The sequence below is a fragment of the Macrotis lagotis genome, chromosome 3, assembly GCF_037893015.1.
Source record: "Macrotis lagotis isolate mMagLag1 chromosome 3, bilby.v1.9.chrom.fasta, whole genome shotgun sequence".
NCBI classification, from domain to species: domain Eukaryota; kingdom Metazoa; phylum Chordata; class Mammalia; order Peramelemorphia; family Peramelidae; genus Macrotis; species Macrotis lagotis.
In genome coordinates this window covers 8,559,252-8,586,559 of record NC_133660.1, presented here as the reverse complement: position 1 = coordinate 8,586,559, position 27,308 = coordinate 8,559,252, and the positions used below count along the sequence as shown (strand labels likewise).

The window sequence follows — 27,308 nt, the reverse complement described above, 5'->3', positions numbered from 1 at the left end:
ATTATATTATTATTTATTATTATTGCTTGCATCCTGATACCTACATTTGGTTTTTCTGCTACTAAATTAAAGGGAGGGAGAGACAATTAGGAAGAGAGGAGAGAAGTCATATGAGACTAGGAAGAGAGGAGAGAAGTCATATGAGACAAGGAAGAGAAGACAGCTGACTGGCAAATACAGAAAAGAGAAAAGAAAGCTAGGGAAAAGAAGATGAAAAATGAAATGGGTAAGAATAAATAGAGAAAAATAAATTAAAAATAAAGCAAAAAAGAGCAGGAAAAATAGCTTGAGAAGAACCAACAGAAAGAGGTAAATAAAGGCAATGAAGGAGAATGGAAGGGATACAACTGCAGCAATAGGTATCTGGTACAATAATCTGTATTTATAAAGTAATTTCCTTTATAGAAATTAAGTATTTAAGAAAATTTGATACATTATTCATTATGACAAATTTCAGGTGGAATATTTCGAGGCTTCACAAAGATTAAAAATCCAATAAACTCTCTCATCACACTCAATTTGGATCAATGTACAACATGGAAACAAAGTAAAGACTGACAGAGTGCTTTCAGTGGTGGCTGGGGGTGGGGGAGGGAAGTAAGATTGGGAGGAAAATTGTAAAATTTAAATAATCTTTTTTTTAGGTTTTTGCAAGGCAAATGGGGTCAAGTAGCTTGCCAAAGGCCACCTAGCTGCCCCTCAAATAATATCTTTAATAAAAATAAATTTTAAAAAATCCAAGAAAAAGATGAAATAATATATTTCTATTAAACCTCAATTTCAGGTTCAAAAGAAAATACAGGGGTGGCTAGGTGGCACACTGAATAGAGCACTGGCCCTGGAGTCAAGAGTACCTGAGTTCAAATCCGACCTCAGACACTTAATAATTACCTAGCCATGTGGCCTTGGGCAAGCCACTTTACCCCATTGCCTTGCAAAAAAACTAAAAAAATAAAAAAATACAAAGAGGCATAAGAGAAAATAAAATAATTCAAGCTTTGATAAACATCTAAATGATTGAACAGCTGATTTATTCAAATTAATAACTTTTTCATAAAAATATTTGAAAAATATTTACCTTTACTATTAAAATGAAATAGAATATACAAAATAATAAACAAAAAGCTCTGAGTGCTTGACTACTTATCCAAGAATACCTCTATGACTATAAGCCCTTGAATTCTGAATACTTGGGGTTCTAATGAAGTTGTGCGATCACTCTTGTGAATTACTAAGTACACCTTATAAACAAAGGCAATGTGCCAGTTCCATTCCCCATAGATGGATTGGGGGGGGGGGGGGGGGGGGGGCGGGCACTTCAGCTAGGATCTCAAACCTCCCATTTGCTGACCCCAGGCTGTATGTGTACTCTAAATAATCCCCGCATGGCCTTTCCATTATTAGAGTGATGTTCCATTTGAATGACTGTACCTTGGACTAGGCATTTTAGGAATATTTGATGAAGATTATTCTTTCCTTTTTCTAGGTAAACAGCTTTTGTGAAGCCCCAGGGAATGTATCCAAGCAAAGTATTCACTCCCTAAAGACTTTATGAATTACTCTATACTCTATTTAACATACATACTTAACTTTTATTGGAGTAAATATCCTAAGAAAATCTATCATCACAAAATAGAGAACTGGCTTTAAAGCTGGTAATTAAAAAGCCTCAGGTTGGTCAAGTGTCTTCTAGTACTATACCAACACTTTTAAATAAGGGGAAAATGACTCCTATTTTCCAATTTTCCTGGCTAGTCTTCAAGTTAGGGGGAAAAATTGTAGCAAGAGCCTCTCCTGTCAGTCCCTAGGATCCTAAAGAACTCCCCAAAGAATTACAAAACAAGAACAATCAAACGAGACAGCCACAGAATAAGGAAGGAGTGAGAGTTCCTCATTTAATGCAGTCAAAGCACTGCTGATGATACGTCTCTGAATTCTGCCCAGATCCATGCCAAGTCTTGCTGGATGCCCTTCAATGTGCATCAATCTACACAAAATTATTCCATGAGTATTCTTGCCAACGGCTGAGTAGTCTCTTAATGAATGTGAACAGGCCTGAATTCTAGCAATTCTTGAGGTCACTTCATTAGAAATATATTCTCCCATCTTTTGATGCTAACATGTAACCAGTGACTATTTTCTAACCAAATCTTCAACTTTTGTTTTTCTAAATAAAGCTGAAAAGTGAGGGTCAAAGTGGAGGACAAAAATTCAAAGCAAAGAAAGAGACTGGAGGAAACTTGGTTGCAATTTACTAATCATAGAGCTGTCCTCTAATTGAGAACTATTGTATTTTGTTAATTCTCACCTTCACAGATCATAGGTTCAATTGTAAATACATGACCGGGCTTCATGACTCCAACTGCTTTATTTTCTGAAATAAAAATAGAAAACACAAATGAACAAATCTCAAGATGCATCATTTCCCTTCTTTTACACCCCCCCCCCCCAAGAGCCCTGTTCAGGCCTTAGCTTATGATGTAGATAACTGGAGAGGGGAATTAACAATAAATATTTATATCACTTATTCTTTCTTTTTTTGGGGGGGTGTGGCAAGGCAATGGGGAAAGTGGCTTGCCCAAGGTCACATAGCTAATTAAGTATTAAGTATGTCTGAGACAAGATTTGTACTCAGGTCCTCCTGACTCTGGACTGGACCTCCATCCACTGCACCACCTAGCTGCCCCATATATCAATGATTCTTAAGCAAACGTTCCATTCCATTTTTCAGATATGATTTTTTTTTCAAATATATTTCACTTCTTAAAACTGCATCTTCCAAAATGGCAAAGGATTCTTTGGCTTTGTTTCAGATATGCAAAAGCATAGCTTCTCCTAGGGGAAAAATAGTACCACTGCTCATTCTTGTGAAACCTCGGGTGCTCAAGTGTGAATTATGGGAACAACAACTACTTCTCATATCTGTGTAATACACTTACAGGAAACAGATGTTAATAAATTGGAATACTATTGTTCTGTAAGAAATGATGAACACACAGATTTCAGAAAAAGCTGTAACCACTTAGATGAACTGATGCTGAGTGAAGTGAGTAGAACGAGAACACTGTACACATTAACATTGTCTGATAAGCAACTATGACAGACTTACCTCTTCTCAGAAAAACAATCAAAAACAACTCTCTCTTTTTTTTAAGGTGTTTGCAAAGCAAATGGGGTTCAGTGGCTTGCCCAAGGCCACACAGCCAGGTAATTATTAAGTGTCTGAGGCTGGATTTGAACTCAGGTACTCCTGACTCAATGCACTGTGCCACCTAGCTGCCCCAATCAAAAACAATTCTAAAAGACTTGTAAAGGAAAATGTCATACACATCCAGAGGAAAAAAACTATGGAATCTGAGTGTAAATCAAAGCATTCTATTTTCACTTTTTTAAAATTTATTTTTGATTTTTCCTTGTGGTTTTTCCCTTTTGTTCTGATTCCTCTTTCACAGTGTGACTAATGGAAAACTGTGTAACAAAATTGTACATGTATAACCCATATCAGACTACCTGCTACCTCAGGGTGGGAAAAGGGAAGGAAGAAAATGACAAAAAATATTGAAAATTATCATTACTTATAATTGGAAAAAAAATAAACGTATATTAAAGTAGCTTTTATTCAGAGAGAGAAGCAAGTCATATTTCTTTACAACTCCCAATGATAAAGCAATGATTTCATCTACTGCTTTCCAGCTATCATGAGAATTTTCCTAAGAATTTCATTTTTTATTTCAGTGGCAAATTAACATTACTCTAAATAAGACTGGGTTTTTGGGGTTTTTACAAGTAGTTTCTTTTGGTTTTGTAAATAAACAAGAAATTCCAGGACATTCTGAAAGTAACATGTTGAACTTTGTATACAAAGTGTGTGTGGGGGGGGGGGGGAGAAATTGTTGGGTAGTCAGCCTAGGAAGTAGCAAAGTAGAAAATATGGCAGCAGTAAACAAAGATTAACAAGTCAAGTAACCCAGGTTCCAGGTTTGGTACTACTATTCCCTTACTGTGACCTTGGGCAAGTCTTTGAACTTCAATTTTTCAACTTTCTAGTTTTCAAGTATGTAAAAAAGCATGTAAAAACCCTTTGAAAAAACCTTCAAATGCTCATCCAAATAAGATAGTATTATTCTTCTTACCTCCCCCCCGCCGACTTCAACAGAGCAGAGAAAGGCTCAATGGAGAAACATATTATACCTAATTTTCTACATTCCAAGGATCATTCATTTCCCCTTCACAGAAACATCAGGTCTAGGAAGGTAAAAAATCAGAAGAGGCAGTGCTTAAGGACCAAAGGAGGCAGGTCCCAGGCTAATCTTAAGAATATGAAGTTTGTAGAGAACATGCTAATCTCCATTGATAGAGGGAATTCATTCACCTAGGTATGGCTAAAAATGGAGAGAACACTGGAGGATGCTGTAGGAGTCCCAGGAGAAATCATGTACACTGCAAGCATCCCTGTTCTTCTTAAGGTAAGGAATGGCCTAGGAGCCGTTAGCAGAGAAGCACTTCCTCTTAAGTGTACCACTTTCTTTCTAGGGTCATATCTTTAAGAATTAGTCACTGTTAGCTACTGAAAACTCCTGTTGCATCCTAGAAAAACTCCTAGAAATGGGAGAAGCTGGCTGATGTTTTGTTATGGTAAACCTCACAAATGGTCCTCACTTCTAAGAAAACCAAAACCCTAGGAATCAAAGCTCTTGCTTCTCTGCCAGGCTTCAGGTCTCCTGACAGAAAGTACAATGAAGGCCAGGCCCTGCTGGAGGTAGGAGTAGGACTGAGAGGGAAAGGAAAGGAAAGGAGAAATCATCTCCAGGTTCCTTGCTAGACATTCTCACCTACCATCAGGTGGGCTTCCTGAAGACAGAGAAGTCTCAGCAATATGGCAGGTCTGACAGAGGACCTCACTATGACTCTGCCTGGTTCACAAGTCTGACTTCTTCCTACTAACCCCATCCCTGTGATACTGAACATGGAGAAGATAAATCTTTTCCTTAAGTCTACTCTGTCTGCTCCCATTCCCCTCAACCCCACCCCAACAATACCCACCTCTGGTATCCTCACACCAGGACCTCTTTAACTTCATCTCCTCCTGCTGTTTCTCTGGCCACCCTTTCAAATCCTGGAAGTACCCCCATTTCTAAACCCTAACTCACTGATCTGTGGGGGGGGGGGGGGTAGTGAGAATAATGCATTTCAACTTTTAGACTCTTTCCCCACAACCATCCTCTCTTCCTGGGAGGTTTCCACAATTCAGTTTTATCACACAATCTAGAGTTCCTCATACACAAATCACACCTTGCCAAAACCTCAACCCTGGATTAAATCCTTTTCCTCTTTCCCTCTTACTCAATTCATCTGCTACTGAAAAATCAAGGAACTAGGTTCATTACACATTTCTTCCAGTTAAGCTCAACTCTACCCTCACTGTAGTAAAGTGATACCACTCTCCCTATAAATCCACTATTCGACTCACAACGGCAACTGTTCCTAGCCTTATTTCCCCCCTCAGGTCTGTCATAATTTACTCCACACGCTGGGTTGAAGACCCGGCCTCATACTAAACTGAAAAAACAGGTCATGGGCTCCCTATTTTCTTTTCTGTCTTCACACATGTCTCTAATCATGAGTCAGTACCTTGTCCTTGCCAAGACCTTCCTGTTCCATCTTCCACAGCAGACTGAACCAACCATTGTCTCTAGTCTCTTAAAACTTTACTTCCCATCTACTGGTGCTTCCCTTGTTGCCTATAATAGTGCCAAAGTTCCATTATTTCTTCTCTTCTGAACCATCTGCTGCTGTGCTGATTTCAATAACTGAAATCTCTCTTAATTGCCAAAAATGCTCTTTCTAGATGCTCATCCTTGATTTCGCTAGTGTTAAACATCTATTCCCCACCCCCCCACACCTCTCTAGTAGTTTTTGTGATCTTTGTTCTCCTCCTGGATGGCTGTTCTATTTGCTTTGTTGGATTTTCATTTGTATCAGGTCCAAGGTGACTCCAAAGGCTCTGTCCTAGGTCCACTCTCCTTTGGTGACTACATCAGCAACCTTGAGTTCCATTATCATGATTGATTCTCACACATCTATTTATCCAGCACTAGTCTCTCCTCCTACTTCTTGTTGAATACTGCCAACAACAGCCTTTTGGTCATTTCAAATGTCATTATTCAGAGGCATCTCAAACTCAACCTGTGAGACAACTAGATGGTTCAGTGAATAGTGCACTGGTCTGGAGTCAAGAAAAGCTATTTCAATCTGGCCTTAGACATTTTCTAGGTGTGTGACCTTAGGCAAATGATTTCACCTTTTGTCTCCATTTCCTCAACTGTAAGACGGCTCACAACAGAGTCAACCTCCACAGCACACAGCAGGCACTGTAGAAACACCATTACTGGGTCCCAAACAGAACTTATTCCTTTCCCCCTCTCCCAAAGTTCCCTATTACTACAGACTTCCAAATGCCAAGGCTTGGACTCCTTTCTTTCTCACTCACCCAACACCTCCAGACAGCCGTGCCAGGCTGTCTTCTGTCACACTCCCTGTCCTCTCTATTCACACAGTCTTCCTCACCTTTTGTCTGGAAGACTGCAGGAGCTGTTGATTTAATCATCCTGCCTCCAGTCTCTACTCACTCCAAACACCTTCTATTTGATGTTAAGATGATTTTCCTCAAATGTGTGCCTGCATCCACAACTAAGAAACTCACATAATCCACATAAACCAAACTTCTCACTTGCATTGAAAGCTTTTTCTAACCTTTTCCTACCTTCCCAGCCTTCTTCTACTTCCTTCCAGGTATTCTATAATCCAGACCCACACTGGAACACTCTCCTTCCCAGCCTCCAACTCTCCTAATACCTAGATTCACCATATTCTCCAGGAGATCTTTCCTGGTCCTTTAGCTCCCTGTAAGTACAATTTCTTTTTTCAAGTCAAAACAACAGTTCATTATTTCAGCATTCAGCAACATCTCAACCATCCAACATGAAACTCAAATACTAAAGGATGGAAGGAAGATTTCTCTGAAGCATGATCGGTAGACTGCATCCATATTCCTCCCAGGGCACAGAAGCAGGAAGGATAGAAAGGCAGAATTCAGGAGGAGCAACTGTTCATTTCTGGGCTGGCAAGAGATCACTGATGGACTGAGCCTGGCCCACACCTTCTCCATCTCAATGAGTAACTTCACACCATCCATCAACACTTGCACCAATTCACCTGGAGAAACTCAGTTGGTCAACACTGGAGATATCAAAGACACTACTGGGCAGCTAGGTGGCTCAGGGGATAGAGCACCGACCCTGGAGTCAGGAGGACCTGAGTTCAAATCCAGCCTCAGACACTTAATAATTACTAGCTGTGTGAACTTGGGCAGGTCACTTAACCCCATTGCCTTGCAAAAAAACCCAAAACCAAAACAAAAGCCACAACCACAGGTGCCCTGCCCCCCTCTTCTATAGCCTCAGACGCTTCAGCACTTCACCAAAGTTCTTGAGCTTGCCCCAAGGGGGAAGGTTGATATGGACATCTGCTCAAAGGCAAGCACAATTCTAAGGTGACTTTCTTAGTTACTTTAAGCTCACTTTTCATCCACTCTGTACTTACAAGGTACACTCATTTCTATAAATTTTATTCCAGGGAATAAAGCAAAAATGGTTGGACAACAAAAGTTGGAGATCTTGGGCTCAACAATGTCCTTGCCTGCCTGACACCTGAGGAACAGCCTTGCTAAATTTCAAGAGGCTCATCCCTATTAAAGCTAAAGACTGTCTATGAACCAGATTGACTCTGAACACTTGAATTTCAAAGAAAAGGATTGTCCTGGTCCCAAATGTGTATAAGAACTGTGCAGTTTACGGTTAATGTGCCCAAAGAAAAGAGTTACCAACTCATGCTGCATGCTTGAGAAGAAATAAGCACCAATGAACCACTGCAGCTTGTGTGCAAAGACTTCTTGTCTCTGACCATAAATAGTAAGAACATGAGTTATTCTAAGTTCCAGTCTACATAGTCAACTAGTAACTTTCATCCCAACCAGGAACTGGAAAGCTCCTTGGGAGTTTTATTTGTAACCTTGGTACTTAGCTAAGGGTTTGGTTCACAATAAATTATTAATGAATGCATTCATTCATTCATCGATACATGATAGCCATTCAAAATCTGTTGTCTCAACAGCCAACCTCTCAAGCTCACAGGTGGTACTCACTGGCATAATGTGGGACATTGGGGGCCGTATGGAAAAGCTTATGGATTCCATGGCCGCAGTAGCTTCGAACAACTGAAAAACCATTTGCTTGAGCATGCTTCTGAATAATGTTCCCCAGCTCTCTGTATCGAACTCCAGGTTTCACTGTAAAAGAAATGACATTTCACTAAGAAAACACTCACAACAAGCAGCACACATGAGATTCAAAAGGACAGGCCCCTCTTCTTTTCAGTGAGCAGGAGCAGACTGCCTGGGTCCTAAGAAAGTCCAGGAAGCTGTCAGAGCCCCTCCTGGTCCCCTCAGCCATCCTGAAGGAGGTTCTTTTTCAGTCCTTTCATCAACAGCAAATGCTTTACCATCAAAGATTCTTAAGCTTTTTGTTCTCATGATCTTTTTATACTCTTGTACTATTAAAAATTATTCAGACCTCCTGCAAAGAGCTCGTCTATGTAGAATGTATCTAGTCTTATTTATCATACTGGAAATGAAAAAAATCTTAGCATTATGAAAAGTTTTGACCTCAAAGAACCCTTGAGGTTGGGAGGGAGGGGGTTCTATTTTACAATGCAGAAGGTAGAAAATAGAATATTAAAAATCAAATTGTCTATTAAGCTCCCTTAAAAAATTATTGCTCTATTGTTTTTAATATTATTTTCATTTCATATCCAAATTCCTCAGTCCTCCCCTTTTCTAATGTCATCCCTTATAAAAAAGAAAAAGAAAAAAGAAATTAATCAACATGGCAATTCATTGCAATATTTTGCCCACACAATCCCCAATTTTTGTAAAGAAATAAAGGAGGTGCATTCTCTCACCTCTTCAGGGACAAGCTAAGTTATTAAAATCACATAACATTCCTTTGTGTCCTCATTTACATCATTATAATCATTGTAGATGTTTTCCTGTCTGTGCTCCCTGTACTTTGCATCAATTCTTAAGACTTCCTGTGCTGCTCTAAATTATTCATAATTATCCTTTCTTCTAGTATAACAATTTTGTGGCTGTTCAGTTGTTTTTCAGTTGTGTCTGACTCTGTGATCTCCATTTGAGGTTTTCTTGGCAAAGACATTCCAGTTCATTTGATAGATGAGGCGAACAGGATTAAGTGACTTGCCCAGGGTCACACAGCTAGTAAGAGTCTGAGAGGTTTAAACTCAGGCAGGTCTATCCATTGTACCACCTGGGTGGGCCCACACAAAACAGACAATTAGTTTCCTGGATTGGAAACAATGTTCTATCAGTAGGATTGCTACCAATCTTCTTTGTTCTGAAGAAGACTTCAGCATGTAAATATATTAGTGTCAATTGTCAGTAGTGGATAGCTAATGATGTCAGAGGCTGAGAAGGACCTGGATTCCAGTCCATTTCTGAAATACACTGGTTATGTGACCAGTGAAGCAATTTATGCTCTAAGTGTCCCAAGCAACTCTTTAAAGACTACACAGTGAAGAACATGTGCAAATCTAGTACGAATGAGGATTTTTTTTTTACTATCTAAGAGGTTCTTTGGTTTCACTGAGCACTGTGAAATGGCAGTATTTTTTTCTGCCTTGTTCTAAAAGGGTGCAAATTGTTGAGAAATTTAGGCTAGTTCAACTTGAAGACTTGGATAGAACATGAAGGCTAACTCCAAATTTTTCAAGTGTTCTTTTAGGAAAGAGGAATTAGAAGGATCATGTGCTTCTTTACATAGAAGGATGAGGTCCAAGTCAGAGATGGTATTCTGAGCAAGGAATAGGTGTCCAAAAAATGGGGGGGGGGGGGGGGGTGCGCAAGCTGGCTTACAAAGGAAAGAGCTCAAAGGCTAGCTAGGTGGCACAGTGGATAGAGCACTGGCCATGGAGTCAAGAGGAACTGAATTCAAATTCTGCCACAGACAATTAATAATTACCCAGCTGTGTGTGACCTTGGGAAAGTCACTTAACCCCACTGCCTTGTAAAAACAAACAAACAAAAACAAAGGAAAGAGCTCTCCATAACATGCATTCCAAGCAGAGACTATAGATCAAGAATGTTAGAGCAAGAAAAGAGTCAAGTTACAGTTCTTGTCATCAGCTGTCCCTGCCACCAGGCCTCACCTGCATCAATTGCTTGCATGAGACACTCATAAGTTGTCTGAACCAGCTTTCTTGCACTCTCATCCACTTCTCCAACAAAAAATGTTTCATTCAGGTCCCCATGATAACCATTTCGATAGATAGTGATATCCACTAAGAAGAAAAACCCCACAGGTTAAACATAATCCATCTGTTCTCCTAGAGCTAGAGCTTTGCTTTAGTGACAAAGATCCCTGATGGAAAAGGGGAAAACTTCTATATATTCCAAATTAATAATGAAGTTGAAAGTCATCTAGTATAAAATTCGTTGTCCTAAAGCAACAGTATAAAGTGTAAAAAGAAAACGTGAATCTAGTTGAACTAATTTAGGTACAACACCACTAGTTCACATGTGAGAAAAATGTTCATTGATACAATGCAAGTTTTTCTCACATGTGAACTAGTTAGGAATGGAAAAAAAAATGAAAAAAATTTAGGCTAAAAGATAAGAACCACACCGTAATATTAATGTTATCTCTCTAGCTCAACATATATCAAGATATAGGAAGCTTTAAAGAGCCATGATCTGATCATTCTAGAAATTTAGAAAGTGACTAAAATATCTATGCCCTTTTACCCTCTCCCTCCAACTCTGCTTTGCGCCAAACATGGGGGAATATGTTCTAAAAGTACTGATGGACAGATGCAGGATGCTACCTTTTCCTGCACTGTTTAATAAAACCTTTCCCTCTTTTTGGCATTGCATGATCATTTGTTTTCCTTTGGGTTGCTATGACTGAGGTTATAGTTTAAGAATAAGGAATGTAAAAGTATCATTAGGAACTCAAAAACAAAATGTCAAGAATATTTAGTCATGAATCATGAATTCATTAAATAACAAGGATTTCATGAAAATAAACATGCAAGCAACATGTAAGAAACCATCACAAAAACATTTCTAAAAGGAGTTACCTTTACCCCCCACACACACTTTTAAAAAAAATGGAACAGCATTAAAGCTAAGGATCAAGAGAAGTCAGGGAAAAAACTTCCATCTGTAATATTTCACACCAGCATGCCCATTCCCCTCCTCGTAAGACCTCATTTTTGCTTCAGGGATTTTCCCTGTGGAGAAGTCATAATTTTTTTTATTTCCTACCATTAACAATATCACCATCTTGCAAGGGTCTCCTGTCTGGAATTCCATGGCAGATCACTTCATTCACTGAAGTACAACATGACTTAGGAAAATTATAATAATTCAATGGAGAAGGATAGCAATTTCTTGCAATGCAAGCCTATAACATTTAAAAATATATGAAAGAAAAATAATTTAGAATGTGAAAAAAAGACATAATCAGTAATTATTCAGTCATACTACATAAAAAAAGTTCAAGGCAACTGCCATTATTCCAATTCTTTTAAGCCTTCAGCTCCCTCTTAAATTCCTAAGATCCCAGATTTAAAGCTGGAAGAGAGTAATAGTTCAAAACCTCCATTTCAGATTAGGAAACTGAAGCCCAGAAAGGTTCAGTGACTTGCCCTATGTCATATAGGCAGAAAATGGAAAATCTGGGATTTGAAATAAGTCTTTCCACTAGTCTGTGACATCTTTCTAATCTTGCAAGTTGCCTAGACTGATAACAGAAGACATTATGGGATCAAGTATTCATACTCTAACCATTCTGGAAATCTGGAATTATGTTTCAAAACTCAGAAATCACACTGCTAGGTTCATACCACAAAGAGGTCAATTAAAAAGAAAGACCCACCTCTACTCCCACCCCCCACATAACAAAATATTTATAGCAACAGTAGGAAAATCAAGTAAATGCTCCTGGAGTGAGGAATGCCTAAACAAATTCTATCACTAATGTAAAGGAATATTACCAAGTTATATGAGGTGTTTGCTGACATTTGAAAATCATTAAATGTTTATTAATGTGTCAAGTATGGGGGGGGGGGATACAAAAAAAGACAAAAGCCAAACTCTACCCTCAAGTCTCTCACTAGGGGGAGACAACATGCAAACCCACAAACAAAAATCAAGCTGCATATAGGATAAATAGGAAATAATAAATAATTAACAGAAGGAAGACACTAGTTTAAAAAGGATTGGAGGTTTCCAATAAAAGATGAAAATTTAGTTGGAACTTGAGTAAGCTAAGGACATCAATAAGTGAAATGCAGAAAAGAGCATTTGTCAAATTAAGAACAACCAGAATAAAAATCAAAAATTGAAAAAACCAACTAAAACTCAAATTCCATAAAAGTCTAATTTACATTTTAAAAAGCAGAGAATCTTGAGATTTTTATAACCTAATCTAAAACAAATCTAAAAACAACAATCAAGAGACAACAACAGAAATATAAAAAACAACAACACAACTAAAACAAATGCTACAAAATTGTAACTGATTAAGATGGATCCCAAAAGAGATAGAAGGGTGCATTCCTGCTTCTTTGTAAGCTGGACAGCTATTGATGTGGGAGTTTACATATAATTGAGGTTAGTCCATTTGTTGGTTAGTTTTTTCCTTCTCTGTTAATTTTTTTTTTTTGCTTCTTTGTTAATTGTTACCATAAGTTGGTTCTGGGAGGAAGTGGAAGAGGAAGAATATACTGGAAATATAGGCAATATTAAAACATCTATCTATTTTAATGCCATGAGTTCAGATCTTCAGAATCAAAAGGAACAAAATCATTAGACAGAACACACTATGGCAATTTTCAGTCTAGAATAATATTTACAGTATCTGCCAATCAGATCATACCTGACATGTACTTAACTAAATTTCTCTGAAAGTGTGAGATTGTCAGACTAAGTCACTTAATTATTTAATACAGATGGAAGATCTGTCTACCAAGTTTAGATATATAAAAGCATTAGCTGTGTTGATATATCTACTTAACTTTAGATAAATACAACTGTGTGACCCTGGGAAATCAGCTAATTTCTCAGCCTCATCTATAAAATGGGGATAATGGTAACATACCTACCTCACAAAATTACAGTGAAGATCAAAAGACATATTTATAAAGTACTTCGCAAAACTTCAAGCACCATGAAAATCTAGTTATATTATTTTAAATAACAAAAATAACAAATATGAAATCTCATCTTTTAAGAATAATATCATAGCTCTCTAAATCTAGAAAGGCTGAGCTTAGAAGTGGCCAAGTTCAACTTTCTCATCTTACAGATAAGGAAACTGAGGTTCAAGGTCATTCAAATACAAGGCATGACTCAGAAGTTACCTTGCCCATCCAACTTCTATTTAATTAAAATTTCAAAACTAGAAATAAACTTATATCTTAAAAAAAAGAAATACAATAAAATGACTCTTTTCAGTGATTACAACATAATAATGATACAAGAGATGAAGCTAAATAATGGAAAAAAACTTGCAATTTCCGCAATGTACTTAAGCTAAAGAATTCTCTTCTGCCACATGTGTATCTTAAAGATAGCTGTATTTCTTTTGTTTTCTTTTTTTTTTTCAGATTTTTAGATTTTTCAAGGTAATGGGGTTAAGTGGCTTGCCCAAGGCCACACGGCTAGGTAATTATTAAGTGTCTGAGGTCACATTTGAACCCAGGTACTCCTGACTCCAAGGCCCATGCTCTATTCACTGCGCCACCTAGCTGCCCCTAGATAACTGTATTTCGATTTGAGATTGTTATTTTGCAATTAATTACAGCATTCTTTATTTAACACTAGGACTAAGGTGCTTGCCAAAATATGTTCAAAACCTGTTTTGAATCAATTCAGTTCCCTAATATTTTAAAGATCATAACTTTCATGTTATATCTTATTTAGAAAAGAGAAGACAAACTTTAAAATATAAAAATAAAGCTAACTTACTAAATGGACAGCATGATCTATTTCTTCAGTAGTTACACCTGGTTTAACCATCATTGCAGCAACATCCAACACTTCCCTCGCAAGCTGTAAAGGAGTAAACAAAAGCAAATTTAGAATAATACAACAGAAACAGAAAATGACAACATTTTCAGTCTTAGATTTTATAAAGAAATGAGAAAATTAATTTTTATCTTCATAGGGATATATTAACTTAAGATTTAAATTTTGGGGGCAGCTAGATGGCGTAGTGGATAGAGAACCAGCCCTGGAGTCAGGAGTACCTGAGTTCAAATCTGACCTCAGACACTTAATAATTACCTAGCCGTGTGGCCTTGGGCAAGCCACTTAACCCCATTTGCCTTGTAAAAAACTAAAAGATTTAAATTTTTTAAATTTATTAACTTTTTTGATGCTAGTCCAGAGAATAGCCATCTTTTAAAAAAGAGAAATAATATTTAATTACTGGAAGCATGTGTGTATGTATGTGTGTGTGTGTGTGTTTGTGTGTGCATGCATACGTGAATGTCCCTGAAACAAACTGGTCACTGTAAAGTGAGTAATCAAATTTATGAAAAATTTATATTATCAGAAAAATAACTAGGTAATCAAAACAGCAAACATCATTTTGTTAGTATAAGTAATATGATATGTGAATTCTCATATGGTATACTAACTAATTATCCTACCCTATAAGTTCTGAATATATTAGCTATGACAAAGTAATGCAATATATTCAACCCCTAATACTCAACAAATATTTATTAAGTGTATGTGATCAGCAAGGCACTGTGCTAAGTGCTAGAAAGACAAAAGGAAAAAATTTTCCCTGCTCTCAAGGAATTCACATTTTGAGAAGGGAGAGGATGATTAATAATAACTACAGGAATCAGAAAGGACTTCCTGGCAAAAGGAACCTAAGAATGTTAAGAGGTCAAAGTCAGAAGGGAGTTCATTCCAGGCAAGAGCGGGGCAGCTGAATAAACTGGCTATTCTGGATAGAACATAAAAGTGGTTAAAAAAGTAGTATGAAATAAGAATAGATAATTAAAAATAAAACTGAATGATTTTTAAGGACTGGGGAAGAGTTTGTGCTTTACTCTAGAGACAATAAGGACCTAGAGAATATTGTTGGACAGTGAGTGGAATGGGTAAGTTATATCGGTGGCTATTTGATTGAAGAGGGGAGAAATAAAAAAGTGGAAGTTAAAATACCTATCACTTGATTAAATCTGGAGCATGAGTCAAGGGATGAAGGATTGGGGTGCTCAAAAGAAACAGAGAACTGAAAGGTAGACAGGAGTCAAGGATACTAAATTTTAGGAGTGAAGATACTCAGTTCCATTTTGGACATGTTAAGACTGAAATACCTATGAAACCATGCAGCTGGTGAGCAGCAGATTAGAGCTCAGTAGGATCAAGGCTGAATGTATCAATTGATGAGATTTTTAAAAACAGACTATGAGAAATACTTTTGGTTAGAAGGCAGGAGATGATGGTCCAGCAGAAGTAGCAATCAAAGAGAAGAAAAATAAGAGATAGCAGAAAGAGAATACAGAAAGAAGGTGGTCAATACTACCAAAAGGTGCAAAAGTAAAAAAAGAAGTACTGAGAAAAGGTGACCAAATTTAGCAATTAAAAAGATGCTTGATAACTTTGGAAAGAACAAATGGACCTCAAAGTTCCTACAAACAAAAAAGCCTTGTTATTTTTGTCATGATGATTTATGCTTTAATGCTAATTTAAAAATGATGAGGCATCATAAGATTTCACCCATTATTTCAAACCATGAAGAACTGAAGGACAATGGACCGTGTCAGATTATCTGCTCTTTATATCTTAAAATGATAGCTGTCTAGTAGGCTCAGGAAGAACAGAAGCATCAAATCATTATATAGTAATTTCAATTAATATCTTACATCTTACTAAATTAGGAGCCACAATCTTACAATGCAACTCTTGATGCTTCTGGAAGGTACATAACATCTGACTTCCTACATGATTACTTCAACATATCAAAACCAATAAAAAAGAAAAAAATCTTACCCTACACACTAACCGCATGCCTTCTAAATCTTCAGAGGAAAGTATTTTTATTTGAGAAGTACCTTTGAGAGCCTGTTCAGATTCAGACATTCCTAAAAAGAAACATAAAACCAATACAGAAAAGGAAGGAGAGAAGACATGTAGTGATCGACACAGCAATGCCACTGGTGACATTACAATAAAATCTCATTTATTTAGATTGTACAATACTGTGAGAAGCTGGACTGAATTTTTCATCTTTGCATTATGAAAAAATGGACTGCCCTCAGAAAATTAATCATCTAAAGGGATTATAACTAGAAATAACCAATATGTCAATGTGTTTTTAGGTATTCATTATCCTAATATCATTCTCACTATGTGTAATTCAAGTTATTCTCATAAGAACAATTCAACTCTCTTTAGTAGTATTTTAATTAATCTGACTTTTGTAAAGTCATACTATATTTAAAAGTCATCTCTAATGTCTTCATGAAATTAATCTTCTTGGTCCACATTTACACACATACTAGCACATAATAATTAATTTTTAAAAGTTTGTACTCAATCACACACTCCATCCAAAAACATTTGCTCACTTTTCTACACTTTGACAATGTGTAAGCAAAGTCATAAATGCACCATCACATTCCTAACCCTTACCACAAATAGCAATACAATTCTACATTTATGCATTTGCAAAAACTCAATTCTACTTAAAGTGAAATTATTAAGTTGGTTTTTCCACCCCCAGGATAAAAAATCAGGATTCTGACTAGAGCATTAAAAAGTCAAATCTTATTGAGCAAAATGTATTTTTATAAAGGCTGTCTTACCAATTTAAATACCATCCATATTTTCAAAAGACTGAAAACTGTGGAGAAAATTAAAAATTTAGGTGCAATCTCCTAGAACCTATGAAAGAATTCTCTAGAAAGTTCCAGCCTCTCCTAGTTGAACTGGGACCTCCTCACATCCCAAAGGGCCCTGGCTCTATAAGCACAACCTTATAACTGAAACGAACACACAGCAATAGAAAGCAACAGCTGCCATGGAACAGAAGTCATAACCATGCTCCTTCATCAGAGTCCCTAATGCTGAGTAGTTTGAATCTTATTCTTTTGAGTTCCCCCCACTTTGAGCTTGGTCTATCTGGGCTCATAGTATTCATCAGCTCTTTGAATATGGTCCCTTTGACCCCCTAATGTCAACAAGCTCTTTCAATTCAAACCCCACCCCGGGGGGGGGGGGGTTTGGGTCTCATTTGGATTTTATACTTTGTGAAATTAAAAGTTTTCTTTGATAAAAATCATTCTTAAGACATCAAAAAAAACCACATCTATTTTTATTTACATATGATCCTTATACTCTGGAAAAAGTTACAGTTATCCCTTCTATATCACAGGGGTAAAAGGTGTAGCACCCACTTTGATCTGGAAAATCCACATAAAATGTTTTTGGTTTGAATTTTTTCAGAATCAGTCTGAATTTTTTCTTTTTCTTTTATGGAATGTTTACAACAGTACCTTCTTGTATAATTTGGATTGACTATTTGGTCATGAGTTCTGTGCCATTTACATGTTGTCTGCAGCTTCCATTAAACTCTCCAAAACTTCCCATTTATTTTCTTGTGCTGTTCCATGATATATTGCAATAATAATGGGGAAAGACACGATGCAGAAGGGATAACTATATTTTAAAGACTGAACTAGACTGTGGAGTTTGAACAAATTTCAAGGACTATTCCCTTTAATTTAGAAAAAAGGAGATATCTTATTGTCTGATCTTGTTATCTCTTATACTTTTTGTCTCTTCCTTAAGGATATGATTTCTCTCTCATCACACTCAATTTGGATCAAAGTACAACATGGAAACAAAATAAAGACTGACAGATTACCTTCCATAGAGGGTGGGAGGAGGGAAGTAAGATTGGGAGAAAAATTGTAAAACTCAAATAAAATCTTTAAAAAAAAAAGACTGAACTAGAATATAAAACTCCTTGAGAACAGGCACTGTTGTTTTGACAAAGGAATCAAAACTTGAAAATCTACAGCTTACAAGAAAAAAAAGTAAAGATATACACAAAATAAAAATAAGAGGCTATAACAAAATTTACTCAGCATCAAGTAAAACCAAAAAAACACAACTTGCAATCATGCTATCAGGCAAAGCAAAAATAAAAATTCATACTATAGAGATAGACAAGGAGTTAATAAAATGAAATAGTGAATAGAATTAGGCAATGAAATTTGTACATAAGAAATCACAAGCAAACCAAATTCCTGTTGTTAGTGGCAGCCACCAAATATACAGACTAAATAAAAAGTAAGATATATAACTGAAATTACCTAAAGGATGATCAGCATAATCAGGTCTCTGGATATAACTTGGCACTGGTCTTGTTGGCATCTAAAAAGCATCAAAGAGTATAAACAACTTAAAAGTATAATGCATAGCCATTATTTGAATTAGTCATTATTGAAGAAAAAAATAAATTTGCTCTCTCTAAAATTTTATTTAACACATCATTATTACTTGGTTATGATGCCAAATCTCTTTCCTGATAATGACAATTTAAATTTTAGAGAAAAGAAAGGCTTAATAGAATTCTACATATTGTGCTTAGAGGATTACAAAACACTTTGAGAGTATATGGAATCTTTTTACTGAATATTAAAAAAAATAGGATAGGAAAGAAGGATATCCAGAAACATGTCAAAAGGATTCTATGTGAGAAATACTATTTCATACTAATTCCTTCTTTTTCTTTTTTTTTTTGGCAAGGCAATGGGAGTTAAGTGGTTTGCCCAATCAAGGCCACACAGCTAGGTAATTATTAAGTATCTGAGGTCAAATTTGAACTCAGGTCTGCCTGACTCCAAAGCCAGTGCTCTATCCACTGCGCCACCTAGCTGCCTCCAAACTAATTCCTTTTTTAAAAAGAAAATAATAAATTCTAAAGAAATATGAAAGCTGTCCTGCTTTTCTATTGTAAAGCACTTTGTTGAAAATAACTATTTCAAAGTTGCCCTAAAATAATAAAAATTTTGTCTTCTTTTTAAATGCTTAAAAAACAATATTAATGGATGTTTCTCACAGAGGGATAACAAGGAGGAAACAGAAATCTAAGCGTTATATTTTAAGAAAATAATAAAACAACCACTGGATTTTTTTCCTTTTCCTCTTTCCAATTTTTTTTAAACTTTCTTTGTTAGTAAGAGATGGCCCACTGGAAGGTGAAAGAAGATACATAGGGGAAATCAAGTAATGCAAAAACAAAAATATCTATAAAATATGTACCTTTAAAGTGCTAAGACAATTTAAGTAATCCAACTCAAATTTGAAGGATAGCAAAAGACTTGGAAAAGATTCCAATCTTGAAAAATATAGTTCTGAAATATGTCACTTAACATGTAATTGTCATTTAAAATAAAAATGTTACTTTATTTACTCACCAGGGGATAATGTGGTCTAAGTTTACCAGTATATCTATAACCTGCCCAAGGATCTGTGTTAATATCACCTTCCATGGTCCAAGAAGAAACTTCTTGTTTTGCTTTTTCATCTTCTAGAAAAAGAAATATTTAAAGAATTTTTAAAGATCTCAATTAAACATTTAAATTTTGTATATTTAAAATACATGAAAATGTAACATGCCATTTCAGTGACATCAGTTTTCACTAATAAGGTAAAAAAAAATCTTAAGTATACAAAAATAAGAAAAATAGAGCAAGTTTATTTACGCATCACTAGCCTCCAGTATCCCATCTGGGCTAGTGGAAATAATTTCTAATCCAAGTAAAATTTCTGAAAACAAGATTATAATTTTCTCCCCCATGGTTGAATATAACTAATTCTCAATAATATCCCATTATTGGCATGTCTTAAACTGTCATACATAAGTACCATTTGCTTCTATTATAGTATGCTTAGTTTAGAATGTCATTGGGTACCAAAGAAATGATGGATGAGGATGAAAAGCAAAATACGATATAAGAGCAACACTTCAAAATGATTAAGTTGAACTTTGAAATATGGAAAAATGTATAATGAAGCTTGAAGCCCATCCAAACACCCTTCCCCTACACCAGAAGAAAGAAGAGGGGACTGTAGTACAGAATACTGATAGCTTCCCTCACTACTAGATGCAGTTTTGTATTCAACATCTGTGTTTATTGTTTCACATTGAGAGTAGGGTATGGAAAATGAAGGTGATGTAAAAGCAGAAGACACAATACAACACACACACATGCACACATATCTAAGTTTAATTTAAAGCTTCAGGTTTTAGGCAAAAACCTTTCTATTGTAGGACTGATTAAAAGCTCAGATTTCTATGCTCTACAAAAAACAGAGAACTGAAAAATCTGTCCTAGATTTATCTGAGTGGTTTTCACCACACCTGAAACACAGAATTATATTACCTAGCTTTTACTATTATGCCCTGTTCTCAGAGTTGACTGTTCAAATCCACACACATACGATAACAAAGGAAGCACAGACAAGTTAGCCAACATTGCTGATGCATCTTTCAGGTACCAAGCATGCTGCTAAGAGCAGTCAAGAGTCCCTGTTCTCAAGGAGTCCAGGCTCTAATCAATGGTGGAGAAGGGAGAACCCATAACAACAATTCCACACAAACAGCATCTACACGGGGTAAACTGGATATAATCTCAGACGTAAGTCACTAAGATCAAGGAAGCCTGGGAAAGTCTTCTTGCAGAAGGCAGGTTTTTTTGCTATTAAACCATGTTTGACCAGCAATACTACTAATTGTTCAATATACTCTAAAGAGATCAAATAAAGAGGGGAAGGACTCATATGTACAAAAATATTTAAGTCTTTTTTTTTGTAGTAGCAAAGAATTGGAAAATAAAAAAGATCAAACAGGTAATGGCTGAACCAGTACTATATATAAACGTGATGTAATTCTATTGTATTTTAAGAAATAATGAAGGAGGGGCGGCTAGGTGGCGTAGTGGATAAAGCACTGGCCCCGTAGTCAGGAGTACCTGGGTTCAAATCCGGTCTGACACTTAATAATTACCTAGCTGTGTGACCTTGGGCAAGCCACTTAACCCCATTTGCCTTGCAAAAAAAAAAAAAAAAGAGAGAAATAATGAAGGGTAGGGGTGGCTAGGTGGTACAGTGGATAAGAGCACCAGCCCTGGAGTCAGGAGTACCAGAGTTCAAATCCAGCCTCAGACACTTAATAATTACCTAGCTGTGTGGCTTTGGGCAAGCCACCTAACCCCATTGCCTTGCAAAAACTAAAAACAACTAAAAAAGAAATAATGAAGGGAATGATTTCATAAAAATCTGTAAAGATTTGGATGAACTGATGCAAAGCAAAATGAGTAGAACCAAGAGAACTGATAAAAGTGACAACAATCCTATAGAAACAATCAACTAACTCTTATGAACACAATGATCTTACACAATTCCAAAGGGCTTATGATGAAATCAGATAGAGAGCTGATGCATTCAGCATACAAATGGAGGGCTATTTTGTTTTCTTTTTCTTGTCTTTGCTTTTGTTTTTTTGGAAGATAGCTAATGTGGAATTTGTTTTGCACAACCAGATATATTTGAAATGGATTTTGTTTTTCTTTTCCTCTTAATGGGTAGGGAAACAGGAGAGGAAGAAGAGAATTTGGAATAGAAAGTAAAATAAAACTGAATTTTTTTTTTTTTTAGGTTTTTGCAGGGCAAAGAGGGTTAAGTGGCTTGCCCAAGGCCACACAGCTAGGTAATTATTAAGTGTCTGAGACCAGATTTGAACCCAGGTACTCCTGACTCCAGGGTCGGTGCTTTTATCCACTGCGCCACCTAGCTGACCCTAAAACTGAATTTTTAAAAAAGGAGGTGGGGTTTTAGATGGGACTTGAAGAAAGTTAAGGAAGGCAAGAGTCAGAGATGAGGAAGGAGAGAATCTTAGGCATAGGAAATAGTGAAAAAGTTCAGAACCAATGAGCTTTGTGTGAACAGCAATTTCACTAGACTGCAGACTACATAAGGAGGTGCAGGGTATAAGAAGTCTGGAAATTCAATCCAATCTGAAATATTTTTATTAACCACTTACTATGCTAAGCACAATGCTAAATGCTGCCAAAACAAATAATAAAAAGACAGTCCCAGCCCTCAAAGAGCTTACACTCTAAAGGAGACAGGACACAAAAGGAGGTAGAAAGGGGGATAGAGAATGTAAGAAGGGATCAAGCTATAAAGGGATTTAAAACCTCAACAGAAGATTTTTATATTTGATTCTGAAGGAAACTGAGAGTTACTGTTTAATGATTCAATTTAAGGACAGATCTATATACTTTAGGAAGATCATTTTGACAACTGAGTGAAGGATGTAGGGAAGACCTGTAGCAGTAAGACAAACAGGCCGCAGCAAAGAAGCACCCCCCCAAAAAAAAACCCCAACATAAATTATTATTGGAGTTCCCTATTAATTCTAAATATTTAGTGGGTACCAATATAGAACAACACTCAATCCTCAAGAAGTGGACATTCTGAATCAGACTTCAGCAATATCTAAATACATCAGTCAACTAAAGAACTAAAAACGGGAGACAATTGAATGATATGCTTAGGAAACCAGCACAAGATCCATTTTCCCACCTCCTTCCCTCTCCCAACAGAGATAAATCTCTCTTTTCCCATAATCCTCATGCTATTGGGGGTCAGCACCTATTTAAAAAGTTAAAAAATGATTTAAGATGCACAAGGAAACAATTTTTCAACATGGGAAATGTGAGGATTTGTCTAAATTGATTATGCATATTTGTTATAAAGGCTTTGCTTTTTTTCCCCTTTTAAATTGAGGAGGAACAAAAAAGTAAATGCTTATTAATTAAAAAATAAGACAAAACAGTTTTGTAAGAAAAGCTTACTTTTTCTATCAATTGACACATTATAAACTGGTACAGAACACAGAAGGCAGAATTGTGGAATTAGAACAACATTACATACATTTCTATATAAGAAAATCTTGAGCACAAAAGTGAAATATTTGCCCAACATTAACCCAAATTAGAAAGTACCAAAGCTGAGATTAGAACCCGGATCTCTTGAGAGCCAGTTCTGTGCCCTTTTCATTCTACCACGGTCCAGAAGACATTTAAAAAGAAAAAAGTGAACAACAACAAGTCATAAAGCAAGACTGAAAGCAGGTGGTTATTATTAAATTGCATTATACTATTCGATTTCTGACACTTTTTTCCTTTCTAAGAGTTGAAGATAGTCACACTAAATATTAAGTGATGTTCCCTAACACAAGGGTCAAGTCATAGAGGAAAAAAGTGATCAAAATGCTGACAACGTGGATGCCTGCTGCAACTCTAAGTGGCAGGAAGCAATTCTATTTCAAAATATGAGCCTGAAGAGTCATGTTTTTAACCTAAAAGCAAGGACAGAATAGCAACAGGATGTGGGGGCCTTTGCTTTTAATATATTCCTAAAATTAAAAAAAAAAGTATAAAAGATTCCTAGGCTTCCAGCTGATCCTGCAGTTGCACAATCTGCCCCCCCAGTCCATTTTCAGAGAAGAATCACAAATATGCCTGTGAAAAAAAATCAAGCAATCAAAGCAATCTGTATAAGACTAATGTATAGCTGATTTTATTCAGTTTTGGGGGCATTATTCACACTTAGAGATTGATGGTTCAAATGTGTTTGGTTATATGTTGCATCAACCAGTCATTCCAAGACAATGTGTAAATTCACCTCAATTGCTCTACACCCCAACATAATAGCAGACCCGAGCTGCTAAATCTGAAAATTAGAGTCAATTAACTTCACACAAATAGGTCTTTTAATGCTTTCCTAGAGAACAAGGAGGGAAAAACAAGTTCAGAGAATAAAGCACTTGCCCTACAGGAAGGAAGACCTAAATGCAAAAGCAGCCTCAGGTACTCACTGGCTGTGATTTTAGGCAAGTCACTTAACCTCACTGAGCCTCAGTTTCCTCTTTTGAAAAAAAAAAGGATAGCAATCACCCTTCTCTCAGATTGTGAGAACACAAGATCGAATGCAAACTACTTTGTAAATCAGAAAGGGCCACTATTTTTGTCTTTGTACAGAGTAGGCACTTAATGGCAGATGGGAGGTACAGGATGTGAGCGACAGGCCTGGATATCAGAAAGACTCCTCTTCCTAGCTGTGTGACCTGGGCAAGTCACTGAACCCTGTTTTTTCAATTTCTTCCTCTGTAAAATATCTGGAGAAGGAGATGACAAACTACTGCAGTATCTCTGCCAAAAAACAAACAAACAAACCCCCCCCCAGTTTATGTGGGCTTACAAAGAGTTGGACACATCCAAAATGACTGTACCACAAAGTCACTTAATAAATGCTTATTAAATAACTGAGCATTATCTTTCAAACATATTATTAGATAAAAATCATCACTGAGGTTTCTGCTCACTGGAGGGGCACAAAAAAGTGTTCAGCTCTAATATATCTAATAATACCTAGTAGATATACTGTTAGATATTAACAGTGAAACAATCCTACAATCCTGGGAAAGATCACACTAACTTCACCCTAATTCACAATCTTAGGTATTACCCACCAAATCCAGATTCTGATTTCCCCCTTTTACAGCTCTGCATAGAATGGGTCATTCAGTCCACTAACCTGAGTTTTCTTGAACAAGAAGAATATTTTGTTCCTGGTATTAAAATGTAAAAATTGCAAATGCAGCCTTCAGGGAAGCCTTCAGTTTAATCAAACACTTAGAAATATAGGTTCCTAGCTAGAAGACACTGCAGAGACTATCTGGTCTAAGGTCTTTAATTTTACAGATGAGGAAACAGAAGTTAAATGACTTGCTCAAAGCCACACAAATAGTAAATGACAGAAATTTTATTTGGGTCCTCTGACTCTAGAGACACGGCTGAGATGAGATATCACGTATAGGATGGCTTGAGACAGAGGGAGAAATAGTTGAAAGTAAGTAGAGAAGACTATTAAAGTACTAAAAAAAGAATTGCTTTATATATTTAAGAAGACAGTTCCGAATACTTTAAAAAAATAAAAGCTTTTATCTTTGAATTTTAAGAAAGAAGACACTGAGTAAAGACATCAGGACACGGAGTCCCTCTAAGCAAAGGGGAACTGAGGATTTGGATACCGAATCTAGCAGGCTGAATGAAACAGATGCTAACAGCACTATCATAAGGGCAAAGGGAATGAGATACCCGAAGATGACAAAGCTAGTATTTTATAACACTTTCTTGATTTGCAAAGTGCTTTATGATTAGTATCTCATTCTAATCTCACAACAACCCAGGGAGATAGTTCCTACTATTATTCCTACTTCACAAATGAGGAAAATGAGGCATAAAACAGTTAATTGGCCTGCTTAGAATCACATAACTAGTAAACGGCTGATGCTGGGATTTGAACTCAAGTCCTCTTGATTCCAAGCCCAGTCCTCTATCCATTGTACCACCCAGCTGCCTATTCAGTTCTATTCTCATGCATCTATTTATAGATTTATGATCATTTAATTATGAACTTGTGGACTGACTTTTTCTTTATTGTGGCATCTCAAAAATAGGAAGGAGACAAAAAGGTATCTCAGCATTTTTTTGATTTGACATTCTGTTCAATCTAGTCCAGTGGCTCTGGAGTCTGATAGTCGGGTTCAAATCTTGCCACTGATGCTCCAACTATGGCAATTTTGTAAAATGAGAGATTGGAATAGATAACCAAGGTCTCATTTGACACTAGATCTTTTGTCAATCAAAAAGCACTAATTAAGAGTTTAACATATGACAGGCACACCCTGCACTGTCCTGAGGATACCAAAAAATGACAGTAAAAATAACCCCTGTCCCCAAGAAGTTTTCAGGATGGGAGGGATCACATGTCTGTCTATGCATTAGCATAATAAGGAAGCATCCCCTTAGAAAGGAGGCACCAACAGTCTGGAGGGAGGATGGACCATGAAAAGGGTAGAAAAAGCTGCACTTGAGCTGAACCTCCAAAGAGATCAGGAATTCTAAGACACAAAGGAGAGAATTCAAAGCAACAGGAGCACAGATAAAAGTTGGAGCATCAAGTATGAGGAACAGCAAGAAGGCAGTATAATAAGACCACAGAAAATGGGGAAAGGAATAATGTTGAAGAAGACCAGGAACGGGGCGGCTAGGTGGCTTAGTGGATAAAGCACCAGCCCTGGAGTCAGGAGTACCTGGGTTCAAATCCGGTCTCAGACACTTAATAATGACCTAGCTGTGTGGCCTTGGGCAAGCCACTTAACCCCATTTGCCTTGCCAAAAAAAAAACCTAAAAAAAAAAAAGACCAGGAAGACTGGGTCAAGGTTGTGAAGGAGCTTTAAATAGGAGAGCCAATACAACTTACAGAGCAGGGAAGTCCTCAAATCTGCCCTTGTGGGAAATCTCTCTTGCAGCCAGCTGTGTGAAGGATGGATAGGAGATAGTCGAAACCTGAAGCCAAGAGCCTATTGCAATAGTTCTTAAAAGAGGTGATGGAGGACCAGTGCCAAGGTGCTGATTAGAGGAACCAAGAAGGTATATGAGATATTGTGAGAGAAGAAATGATGAGAATTGGTAACCAATTGGAAATGTGAGCTAAATGAGGAGCAATCTAAGATGACACCAAGGTAGAGAACTGTATTTTACTCAGTGCAATTAGAGAAGCTAAGTCCATTAAAAACAAAACAAAGACAAACAGAAAACAACATCTCAAGCTGACTACTGAATTAACAAATGAAAATTAAGGATATATTTTAGCAGCATATCAAATTGATCAGAATCGGATACCTCTTTCAAAAGTGATCTTGTAACAGATGGATACTTTGATTAACAAGTGTGAAATGATGTTGCCTGAAATAACATAAAATAGGCTTCACAATAGTTAAGTGGTGGCAGGCACCATGATAGATTAAACTGGTTTTCCAAAAGCACGGGTTGTGCTCAATCATCTTCCATCCATGCATTTCCTTGGACTGAATGATACAACGCCAGATGGGGAAGCTAAAGGGAGAAGTACAGACTACACTAACAGCTGTGGAGTTAGCTTCCCAGGGTCAGCTTAAATCCCTATAACTTGAGTCATAATATCCTGCAAGGACACTAAACAATGCTAACAGTGGATAAATTCAATTGAAAGACAAATGATATATGAGTCTAGCTAATGATGTCTAAT

General features: G+C 36.8%; 1 protein-coding gene across 2 annotated transcripts in view; it reads right to left on the bottom strand.

Moving 5' to 3' along the window:
* The window catches only part of METAP1 (methionyl aminopeptidase 1), a 57,049-nt gene that overhangs the window by 1,259 nt on the left and 28,482 nt on the right, over positions 1–27,308 (bottom strand). For both annotated transcript variants that reach the window (XM_074228083.1, XM_074228084.1), the window contains exons 3-10: positions 19,582–19,694; positions 18,475–18,535; positions 16,148–16,239; positions 14,105–14,188; positions 11,399–11,537; positions 10,282–10,413; positions 8,204–8,347; positions 2,309–2,374 (exon numbers count right to left, since the gene is read on the bottom strand). In XM_074228083.1, coding sequence (XP_074084184.1) covers positions 2,309–2,374; positions 8,204–8,347; positions 10,282–10,413; positions 11,399–11,537; positions 14,105–14,188; positions 16,148–16,239; positions 18,475–18,535; positions 19,582–19,694 — 831 coding nt within the window. The remainder of the gene's footprint in view (positions 1–2,308; positions 2,375–8,203; positions 8,348–10,281; positions 10,414–11,398; positions 11,538–14,104; positions 14,189–16,147; positions 16,240–18,474; positions 18,536–19,581; positions 19,695–27,308) is intronic.